Source organism: Mixophyes fleayi, chromosome 5 (assembly GCF_038048845.1).
Source record: "Mixophyes fleayi isolate aMixFle1 chromosome 5, aMixFle1.hap1, whole genome shotgun sequence".
Taxonomy (NCBI): Eukaryota; Metazoa; Chordata; class Amphibia; order Anura; family Limnodynastidae; genus Mixophyes; species Mixophyes fleayi.
Genome location: NC_134406.1, coordinates 118,313,627 through 118,325,981, shown reverse-complemented (window position 1 = coordinate 118,325,981; position 12,355 = coordinate 118,313,627). Strand labels below are relative to the sequence as shown.

At 40.3% G+C, this 12,355-nt stretch overlaps 1 protein-coding gene across 1 annotated transcript in view; it reads left to right on the top strand.

Moving 5' to 3' along the window:
* ADCY2 (adenylate cyclase 2) overlaps positions 1–12,355 on the top strand; it is a 1,242,889-nt gene that overhangs the window by 671,888 nt on the left and 558,646 nt on the right. The window contains exon 7 of the mRNA XM_075212755.1: positions 9,000–9,127. Coding sequence (XP_075068856.1) covers positions 9,000–9,127 — 128 coding nt within the window. The remainder of the gene's footprint in view (positions 1–8,999; positions 9,128–12,355) is intronic.

Here is a 12,355-nt window from a genome sequence, read left to right as displayed (position 1 = left end):
GCTTGTCTCATCATCCCTCTGGATATCCTTGTGTACCTCTTACTACCAGAACGTTACCAACCTGGCCTGTCTGACACCTCTTTGTATCTCGCTGTTGACTCGTGGGAGGACCGCGACCTGAGTGTCCCTGCAGCGGAGTCCATACCTCCTTGCGGGGATCCCTGGTGAACACCACGTTAGATTCCGCACCTTCCTCTGAGTTGCGCCAAAAATAGCAGGTACGCAATATATAGCTGTGACAGGTATAACTGAAGCGAGAGAGTGCAATGGTCTGCTCTGGAATACACTATGATCCAGAAATACCGAACAGCAGGAGACTGAACCAACAACGGATAAACCAGGCAGCAGGCAGAAATATAGGAAAATCCAGGCAGTGCTTGGGAACAGAGTAACAGTAGCAAAACAGAAGTTCAGGGACCCAGGAGAATGCACATCTAAACATTCAAAAAGACATAAAGGACTGGCAATGAATGAATGAACTGGGTGTCTTAAATAGTGTGGCCAATAGAGGGCAGCAACTAATGAGGAGAAGTGGAAGACTTTAAAAGATGGGTCTGTACATGCGCAGTCCTGATTTCAAGAAGGCCCGGCCAAAAGCCGTGGCACTGTTTGCCGGCAAGTGAAGGGAGAGCAGGTCGGACAGGTAAGCCGGGACCTGACCGAGTAATCGTTGGGCCCGGCATGTGATAGACACAATGTAAAAATGCATCTTGATAGAATATTCGTCGGACAATATCTGCAGACATATTTAATGCTGCACCTAACTTGCACTTGTAGCTCCTTGTGCCTGGAGAAGCAGATGAGGAGAGATCACTGCAAGTATAGTACTGTAAGTTGCAAGTATCTTTAAATGTGTCTTTTCGGATGCATATCTTTCCCAGATTCATGGCATAAGTTTATATGTTGACAGGGCTGCCAAGAGGAATTAAGGGCCCCAGTACAACAACTTCATTGGGTCCCCATATAGCTGAGAATGCAAAATTGCTATTGGGTGTGTTCATACAATTAGGGGTGCGGCTATGCATCATTGGGTGTGGCCAGGCCACCCTTCGAAAGAGAAAAAACCTGCATTGTTGTGTACACCATTGAACGGTCACCAAAAATTGGGATTGTCCCACTAGAATCACAACATTTAACAGACTCTGCTGCTCTCTCCTACCTGTTCTTCTCACTTTCACCACCTGTGGCTGCAGGTTTCTTTAGTTGCGGCTTGTCTGGATTCTGGAATTTTGGGGGCCAAATTTGGGAAAAAACTGGGTACATTTAAAAAAATTACAGCCAGCCCCAACGTTAAATCAGTAGCACCCACGATTAATAATTAGGCCTTCCTCCAGCCCCAACATTAAAATAATAGTATTCACATTTAATAAATAAACCAATTTCCCGCCCTACAAACAGCCCCAGCAATAAATAAATAGTATTTACATTTCAGAAATATACCTATTTCCCGCAACCATCACTGCCATTAAATAATCTATAGGCACATTAATAAAGAGATCTCATTCTCCACAAACTCACCCCCCACATTCAGTAGCCCCCAAACCACTCCATCTTAAATTAATAGTCCCCACTATTGTGCTTCTCTTCCCCCTTTTTTCTCATACTGTGCCTCTCCCCCTCTTTTTCCTCATACTGTGCCTTTTCCCCCTTTTTCCTCATACTGTGCCTCCCCCCCTTTTTCCTCATACTGTGCCTCTCTCCCCCCTTTTTCCTCATACTGTGCCACTCCCCCCCTTTTCCTCATACTGTGCCTCTCTCCCCCTCTTTCTCATGCTGTGCCTCTCCCCCCTTTTTCCTCATACTGTGCCTCTCTCCCCTTTTTCCTCATACTGTGCCTCTCTCCCCCCTTTTTCCTCAGACTGTGCCTCTCCCTCCTTTTTCCTCATTCTGTGCCTCTCTCCCCCCTTTTTCCTCATACTGTGCGTCTCTCCCCCCTTTTTCCTCATACTGTGTGTCTCTCCCCCCTTTTTCCTCATACTGTGCCTCTCTCCCCCTTTTCCTCATACTGTGTCTCCCCCCTTTTACCTCATATTGTGCCTCTCCCCCCCCTTTTCCCTCATACTTTGCCTCTTCCCCCCCCCTTTTCCCTCATACTGTGCTACCCCCCCTTTTCCATCATACTGTGCCTCTCCCCCTCCCTTTTTCCTCATACTGTGCCTCTCTCTCTCTCCCCCCACATTTTCCCCTCATACTGTGCTTTTCTGTTTTCCTCCCTTTTCTACTTACCTTTCTATTAGCTTCTTTCTTCTTTTCTCTTCTGTCTTCTCTCTTGTTGCTTCTTCCTTGGTCCTCTCTGCGCTGCTCCTCACTGAATGTCAGGCGTGACTTGATGACGTCACGCCCGACATTCAGTGTAAACAGAGCAGAGAGGAAGGAAGAGGGACGTCGGCACCGCAATGACGTGAGTATATGTATTTTTATTTTATTTTTTTACTACCCTGCTCCCCCCACCAACGAAGGGACAGAGCCCTCACCCACCGCAAAAAAAAAAATGAAAAGAGAAAAAAAATTGTTTACAAAATACAAAAAGAAAAGAAAAAGTGGGCAGTGAGGGCCCAGGCCAGGCCCCCTGGCTTGCCGGGGCCCGGTTAATTAGTAAACGCCTCCTCTCCCCTCTTGGCGGCCCTGTATGTTGTTGATGATGATCTGCATATTTCATTGGTGTAAAAAAAAAAAATTTTTTTGTTTGTTAAATTCACGTGCCACCCCTAAAATCCATAACCATGGCTTAAGTGAACATAAAAATACTAGGGGGTAAATGTATCAATATGCGGGTTCTTCAACACCCGCGTGTTCAGCCTCTTCCGCGATTAAATTTCAAGCGGCGCTGCATTGTAAAGGGTTAACTTCCCTTTACAATGCAGCGCCGCTTGAAATTTAATCGCGGAAGAGGCTGAACACGCGGGTGTTGAAGAACCCGCATATTGATAAATTTACCCCTAGGTCTCTTCCTGGGACCCCAGGCTGATTAGGCAGGGACTGGAGCATTTTTTAAAAGGGTATCTTCACTCTCCCTGTTATATTTTGACCTGCTAAGCCTGGCATGCGCTTTGTCCCTCTGAATTAGCATTAACTAGTCCAGGCTATAAGCACTGTGTCTGATTACTCTTTTTTGGGGAGGGAACTTTTTTTTCTTATTATTTATTTATTTTATATTTTTATTTACACAATCATTTTAATTAAATCATATTGACTGTCATATCTTTAATCTGACTGCATAAAGGTACATTTAGAGGGTTTCATTTGGAATTAGGAGCAGAACAAAAAATTTACACCTTGGCAAAATCGTGTTGTACTGCAACTCTAAACTGCAGTGTAAAAAAAACTGTTCCGTAATTGTGTGTTGTATACAAATAAATTACTTTGCACCCCTTGCAATGCAGCATGGTTTGTCCAGGAGCAAATTTGCTTCTTCTTTTCTTTTTTTGCTTTGCGCCTAACGCTAAGGGGTCTATGCATCAAGCTTATTTAACACTAAAACTACTGTTTCCGCATCTTTTATGCATGTTTGCTATGCAAATATCGTGCAGCATCACAGTCCCCATAGATTAGTACGGGGAGTGCAATGTTCTGCAATGCATCAAGCTTTGATAAGCTTTGCACTGCGAAGACAGGTAATGCCAGCTAAGGATGGCGTTACTTGTCATTTCTGATGGGATTCTGCTGAAGCCTCTTTGGCTTTGCAGAATCGATACAGTGTTAGCCCAGCACTTCCTCCTACTGTCGGTAAATAGGAAAATTGGATCGCAGGAGAGCTGTCACTTTTCCGGGACTCCCAGAATAGCCCCAGCATGATGCATTCAAGTGGTGCATAAATATGCATCACTGCAATGTACAGTGATACATATTTAGTTGCACTGCATCTTCATGATGCATGGACCCCTAAATGAGACTCAGACTGGATCATGATGCAACCACATAATTACACTTTATTTTGCGTTGCTTGTATCTTAAGATTTTTGTTAGTTGAACCAAAAAAAACCATTGTGCACTCAGCTGCCTTTTGTGATACATGTAGGGGAAATTTAATTAACAAAACAATTACAGTTATCGCTGCAATGAGTCCAATTTTAATAAATAGGCCCCATCGTATTAAAAAGTTTTTTAACCTACAGAAGTTTTTTTAAAGAATTCATCTTTTTCCAAAATAAATCATTAAGTCATTGTAAAGATACTGGGATTACCTGACTCAATGCATGCTGGCTGGCCACACAGGAGTGCCATACTATACCAGGGAAGCATGCCCAATACCTGCAAGACATCCTATAGTCACTCTGGCAAATGCAGTTAGAAAGGTCACAACAGTAAATTTAGTTTAATAAAAACAGACACCAAAATTCTATATGCAAACAGAAAAAAATGTCAGACAGATTTACCACATCTGTCCCTTACCCCACTAACTTAAGGAGTTAGTCACCTGGATGTCAGAACTTGACGAATCCCCACCACGCAGCCTGACAATCTCTCTCCACTACTCAGTGCAGCAAAGGCCTAGACTTCAATGCTTGCATTCATCCCAGGATTCTTCCCAACTTCCAATCCACACAGAGTGTGTGATGAGGGGGACATATTACATACATGTGTATATATATATATATATACACATGTATGTGTATATATATATATATATATATATATATATATATATATATATATACACATGTATGTAATATGTGTGTATATGTGTATACATGTGTATATACACACATATATATATATATATATATATATATATATATATATATATATATATCTACCTCATTATATTAGGACAAATTTGGAAGCCCCCCTTTAAAATTCCTGTGTTTGCCCCTACATTTTCTAGCTTGTTTTGTGCTGTGTAAGGCCTAAGTTACCATAACTGTCTGTTTTTTCAGCAAGAGAGCAGCCAATGTTTAATTTTCCTACTTTTTAAAGTAATATCCTATTTAAATCTTTAATTTGTTGTTGTCATACTATTATTTCACTAAAACCTAGCAAACTATATAATTTTTGTACTACTCCATGGAACAAGTAGGTAAGTTTGCTGCTCCATTGTTTTGCAGTTTGCACCACATGAACAAAGCCTATATCATTCATGGCCAATATGCAAAGCTTCAAAATGGATGCACATCACTCTTAATTTCAGTAATAAACAACAGCCCCAAAACAACCTCGGCACCCCCCACATCACTGAGTCCAAAATGCTTTATATGTCCCACAAGCCCTCATATACCACATGTGCTCCAAAACTGACCAACTTGCTACTCAGACTTCCCCACATGCCCCCCCAAGTACTCCCCCACATGCCCCCAACACCTCTTCTTGTCTGAATTGTGCAGAGGAGATTGTGTGATGTGGAATTTGGCTGCTCCTGTTCAGTCTTATTGTCTTCTTTATGGCTCACTGTTGCCCACCACTGCACTTCATGCTCAAAATGGACAGTATGCAGTACCGCTTAATATTTTTATGCTCAATGCTTCTTATACTACCATCTACTCTTCTGTTTTGTTGTTCAACACTCAGGGGTAAAAAGCTGCTGGTTTGAAAAAGTGAACATGTGGCATATAGCAACCAATAAGATTATAGCTATGATTTTGTAGAATGTACTAAATACAGTCAAGTCCATAAATATTGGGAAATCCACACAATTCTCATATTTTGGGCTCTATACACCACCACAATGGATTTGAAATAAAACAAACAAACAAGATGCTTTAACTGCAGACTTTCAGGTTTTATTTGAGGGAATTTACATCCAAATAAGGTGAACAGTGTAGGAATTACAACGGTTTCTGTATGTGCCTCCCACTTTGTAAGGGACCAAAAGTAATGGGACAAACTAAACAATCTTACATCAAACTTTTACTTTTTAATACTTTGTTGCAAATCCTTTGCAGTCAATTACAGCATGAAGTCTGGAAGGCATAGACATCACCAGACGCTGGGTTTCATCCCTGGTGATGCTCTGTCAGGCCTCTACTGCAAATGTCTTCAGTTCCTGCTTGTTCTTGGGGCTTTTTCCTTTCAGTTTTGTCTTCATCAAGTGAAATGCATGCTCAATCGGATTCAGGTCAGATGATTGACTTGGCCATTACATAACATTCCACTTGTTAGCCTTAAAAAACTCTTTGGTTGCTTTTGCAGTATGCTTCGGGTCATTGACCATCTGCACTCTGAAGCGCGATCCAATGAGTTCTGAAGCATTTGACTGAATATGAGCAGATAATATTGCCCTAAATACTTCATTACCAAATTCATCCTGCTGCATTTGTCAGCAGTCACATCATCAATAAATACAAGGGAACCAGTTCCATTGGCAACCATACATGCCCACGCCATGACACTACCACCACCATGCTTCACTGATGAGGTGGTATGTTTTGGATCATGAGCAGTTCCTTTCCTTCTCCATACTCTTCTCTTCCCATCACTCTGGTACAAGTTGATATTTGTCTCATCTGTCCATAGGATGTTGTTCCAGAACTGTAATGGCTTTTTTAGATGTTGTTTGGCCAAACTTTAATCTGGACTTCCTGTTTTTGTGGCTCACAAATGGTTTACATCTTTTGGTGAACCCTCTATATTCACTCTTGTGAAGTTTTCTCTTGATTGTTGACTTTGACACATATACACCTACCTCCTGGAGAGTGTTCTTGATTTGGCCAACTGTTGTGAAGGGGTTTTTCTTCACCAGGGAAAAATTTCTTCTGTCATCCACCACAGTTGTTTTCCATGGTCTTCCGGGTCTTTTGGTGTTGCTGAGCTCTCCGTTGCATTCTTTCTTTTTACGAATGTCCCAAACAGTTGATTTGGCCAAACCTAATGTTTTTGCTATCTCTCTGATGGGTTTGTTTTGATTTTTCAGCCTAATGATGGCTTGCTTCACTGATAGTGACAGCTCTTTGGATCTCATATTGAGAGTCAACAGCAACAGATTCCAAATGCAAATGTCACAGCTAGAATCAACTCCAGACCTTTTACCTGCTTAATTGATGAAAATAGCCCACACATGTCCATGAAATAGGTTTTGAGTCGATTGTCCCATTACTTTTGGTCCCTTAAAAAGTGTGAGGCACAAATAAAAATCGTTGTAATTCCTACACCATTCAGCTGATTTGGATGTAAATACCCTCAAATTAAAGCTGAAAGTCTGCAGTTAAAGCACATCTTGTTAGTTTCATTTTAAATCTATTGTGGTGGTGTATAGAGCCCAAAATATGAGAATTGTGTCGATGTCCCAATATTTATGGACTTGATTGTAAATGATACCTAGAATCTGATTGGCTGCTATAGGCAACATCTCCACTTTTTCAAACCCACAGCTTGATAAAATTTACCCCTCAGTGTTGTTAACAGTCATTTTGGATGTTCTTCGTAATTTTTCTTTGTTTACTTCTTTTTTTCAATGTGTGTTTCTGTATTGTAAGGTATGCTTTATTTTTCTTCCTAATTGTACAGCACTGCAAAATATGTTAGTGCTTTAAAAATAAAGCATACATATATTATATGTGTTACCCCCTGTCACTGTGTGTAGTGTGGTGTGCAAAGGGTACACAGTGCACCTCCTTCTCAAGCCCTGGCTAGCTGATGGGCATGGGTGTAAATGATCAGGGGGTCCCTGCACATGCAGGTGTTTCTTTGTAGTTAGTGGGACACAGGGGATGTCACTTTGTGATGCAGTGTAATAAAAGTCACAATCATTTGGGCGCCAGACCATCTCTATGATAAACTGAACTTTTATTTACACTCCTCTTCCTCCAGCACGATAATCATAATGGTTGCAGCAATAAAGAAAAATATATACAGCTCCTCACTCTCTCCAGCACAGTTCTTAATATTATCCAGATGTTAAATAACATAATTTACATGTCTCTTGCACTCCATACTCACTGCAGATCACCCTCCTGTGCAAGGGCACTCACATGGATGCTAATAGGCAGGCAGCTTCTCCTCCATGCAGCTCTGACACACTCTGTGTACCTCTCAACTGCAGCTCATCCCTCCTCTGCGGGGATGATGTCTTCTGTGCTCTGACACGTCACTCTGTGTACTCTCAGCCTCAGGATCTGACACTACAGCTACCTTTCCTCTTGTAGCAGCCCTCACTCCAGGGCCTCTTCCATGCAAAGTGTCCCCCTCTCTCTTGGGTTATCTATAGTGACATGGAGTTCTCCCCCTCATCCAGGGCACACATTCCTTGCCCTGGCTCAGTCACCATGCTCAGACAGCCAGGCAATGCTGGGGGAGCCTGGGAGCTTCCACCCCAGGTCCCCAGCTACATCTCTCCTCTCCTCTGTCTCTTCCAGTCTCTGTCCCTCTCCCTCTCTATTCCTATCCCCCCTTAATGACAGCCCCTCCTTCCTCTCACTCAGTCTCACAGGCTGAGTGGTGGTGTTACATAGGGTGGTGTTACATATGTTAAAGATAATTACATTTTCAATGCTGCCAATTGCTTAAAGTGTTATGCATGCCTCAGTTTATTTTTATACCACCTAAAAATTAAAAATGCAAATTTAGGAAAAAATGAGCATTACATATTATCCTCCAAACCATGTCCCCAGTTCATCCAAGACCATAAAAACCAACCTCACCCAAACCACACATTGCCATACTTATTTTTTGATAGGCTAGGCATCTTTAATGGTCTGAGAATCAAAAAAGGTATGTTTAACAACATTTTAAAAAAATGCTGTTATTCTTAAAAGCTTCCAAAATGTCAGTATTTTCTGCCGTAATTGAGTTTTATGTTTGCTTCTCTTTATTTTATTTTTGGCCTAATTTTTATTATACTATATAGGTAATAACTAAGAATGCCAGTTTTTAATTAGCAAATAGTGTGTTTGTTAATTAGATTGATAGGGGTTCTATAAAACTATAATGCACTTTAATTTAAATGAGATGGTTATAAGAACATATTTATGATATACAAAATCTATAGCTACCACCTTTGTCTTTATCATCAAATTACTTGTATTTTATTTACATACAGTAGTGTAATGTCATGCTTTTCTTTACAGGAAAATGAATGCATGAGAATTAAAATCTTAGGTGATTGTTACTACTGTGTTTCTGGACTGCCAATATCGCTGCCAAATCATGCCAAAAACTGTGTTAAAATGGGGTTGGACATGTGTGAAGCAATAAAGTAAGTTGTACACTTAGTATATTTTGGATGTTTTACAATCAATTAATATAACATATGCTATATTGTATAAAGTCAAATTTAAATAATCTTTACAATGTATTTTATTTCAAATTGCGTACATGTTTTCAGCCCAATGCTTAGGCATGGTAAACAGAGCAATTCCCAGGCTCCCACATCTTGTAATAACATTGTGTGTTAATGTATATATGCACCATAAGTTGTCTAGCAAGCTCCTGTAAAATTGCCCCATGCACCTTACAATGTCATGGGTGCTGCTCTCAAAAGAGCTCTTTGTGTAGCCTTGGTGTTGGGAGGGAAGGTGACCCTGCATTGCGCCCCCTCCCCTAACCTCTGGGCCGCACAGCAGCACCCCTGGTAGTTCCACCAATGAGTATACATCTTGTTTACCATGGTAACTTTCTCTTAAATTGCTGCCCTGTCTCCTGTACACAGGATTGTCTATAACTGTGAATTAAAAGCTTAGTTTAGTATAAGTGTTGTGCAGTCCCAATACTCAGATCCTGAGCATCTGTTCCTACCACTCATGTTCAAAAGTTTTGAGAATGACATAAATATTATTTTTCACAAAGTCTGCTGCCTCAGTTTTTATGATGGCAACTTGCATTTACTGCAGAATGTCATGAAGAGTGATCAGATGAATTGCAATTCATTTGAAAGTCCCTCATTGCCATGGCAATGAACTTTATCCCAAAACAACATTTTCACTGTATTTCAGCCCTGCCACAAAAGGACCAGCTGACATCAGGACAGTTATTCTCTCGTTAACACAGATGAGAGTGTTGATGAGGACAAGGCTGGAGATCACTCTGTCATGCTGATTGAGTTAGAATAACAGACTGGAAGCTTTAGAAGGATGGTGGTGCTTGAAATCATTATTCTTCCTCTGTGTACCATGGTTAGCTGCAAGGAAACATGTCCATTCATCATTTATTTGCACAAAAAGGGCTTCACAGGCAGGGATATTGCTGCTAGTAAGATTGCACTTAAATCAACAATTTATCAAATCATCAACAACTTCAAGGAGAGAGGTTCAATAGTTGTGAAGAAGGCTTCAGGGTGCCCAAGAACGTCCAGCAAGCGCCAGGACCGTCTCCTAAAGTTGATTCAGCTGCTGGATCGGGCACCACTAGTGCAGAGCTTGCTCAGGAATTGCAGCAGGCAGGTTTGAGTGCATCTGCACGCACAGTGAGGTGAAGACTTTTGGAAGATGGCCTGGTGTCTAGAAGGTCAGCAAAGAAGTCACTTCTCTCCAGGAAAAACATCAGAGATAGACTGATATTCTGCAAAAGGTACAGGGATTGCACTGCTGAGGACTGGTGTAAAGTAATTTTCGATGATGATTCCCCTTTCAGATTGTTTGGGGCATCTGAAAAAACCGCTTGTCTGGAGAAGGAAAGGTGAGTGCTACCATCAGTCCTGTGTCATGTCAACAGCAAAGGATCCTGAGACCATTGATGTGTGGGGTTGTTTTTCAGCCAAGGGAGTGGGCTCACTCACAATATTGACTAAGAACACAGCCATAAATAAAGACTGGTACCAAAATTTCCTCCAACTTTTTATAATGTAATCCAGACTGTGGGTCCACTTTAAAACCGCAGTTATCATGATGTCCATTAAAAGTGACGTGATTTTTGACTGTATGGGTTTTGCAAAGTTGCATTTTACATTTGGAGGGGATTTTACCTGCCGGAAATACTAGTTGTCAGTTACATAGTTAGTCAATATGATTATATTATCACTGTTATACTCATCGTGATTTTTTGATCAGTGTGGTGTGTGTCGGATTTGTAAGTGCCGGGTTACCCTACCACATCCAATGAAACAACCCCCTCCTCCCTCGCCCCTTATGTCCTCTACTTTTTATAGATAAATATACAATTTCTCACAAGAAATCCATCAGATTCAACTATACATTTTATTAGTGAACTCACTATCACCACCTCATATAGTAAGGAATTCAGCAACTAAACAACACTTATATTAATTTTTTAATGCTTTACAATGCTGATGTGGAAACCAGCTTTCTTTCATTCACAAGTGATGGACTCATCCTCTGTGTGGTCCTTGATGTAAACATGTTTGCTTTATGAAGTAACCTTTAAGTTGTTTTCTTTCCAAAGTAATAAAACTTAGTTTTTCTTCCTCTCATTATAATTAAATCCTCCATTTCCTTTATTAATGAGATTGCTTGTCTTAGATTCCTCTTGAATCCCACTATATCTTTCTTAATGCAAGGTGCCCAGAATTGTAAATCTATATTCAAGATGTGATCTAATTAATGGATCATATAATGATAATACTATGTCTGCATTATGTCTCCCCCTTTTTTGCATCCCAAGAATTTACTCACATTTGCAGGTTCTGTTTGGTTCTGTGTGCTGTCACTCATCTTTCTGTCAACTAGTATTCTTTTTCCATCAGGTTTTCTGCAATTTAATGTGCAAATATCACAGTTATTACCACTGTGTAGATGCATAACAATGCATTTATCTACATTCAATTCCATCTGGTGTTCAATAGCCCAGTTGTATCTATTTTATCTTTAACTATTTACACTCCTACTCTGTTATTAATCCTACATAGATTAGTGTCATTAGCTAATATTGACACATAACTTTCTAGATCACAAGGTCTTTAATGAAATTATTTAATGCTAAACCCTATGGTACACTGCCTATAACCTTAGCCTAGACTGAATGTGTTCTATTTATACATATCCTTTGTTTTCCATCCTTTCAACCAGTTAACTAACCATGTACATACTTTTCACCTAAACCTAGTAGTCTCATATAATGTACTAAATTATGATGTGGAACAATACCAAATGTTCAAAATCTAATATATCATATCACTTGCACTACCAAGATCCAGCTTGAAACTTATAAACTTGAAAATATTTGTTAGACATGACTGGCTCTTTATAAAACTATGCTGGCACTGTGTTATCTAATTAGTATTACTAGAAAATATTTCATACACACATGTATAAGTTATTGGACCTGATTTTATTACCATTTCAAAGATTAGTACTACCAGATTGGTGTACTTTACATGTGTGGCACTAACTTGGTTATACCAGCCTGTTTTGAGGGTGTGCATACATATAGAAATTGTGGGAACTGAACTTAGTTACTTTAGTACACTAGAGAGAATGCCATCTGAGCCAGATGCTGTATCTGTCTTAATCTTGTTTAGATGTAACTGCAC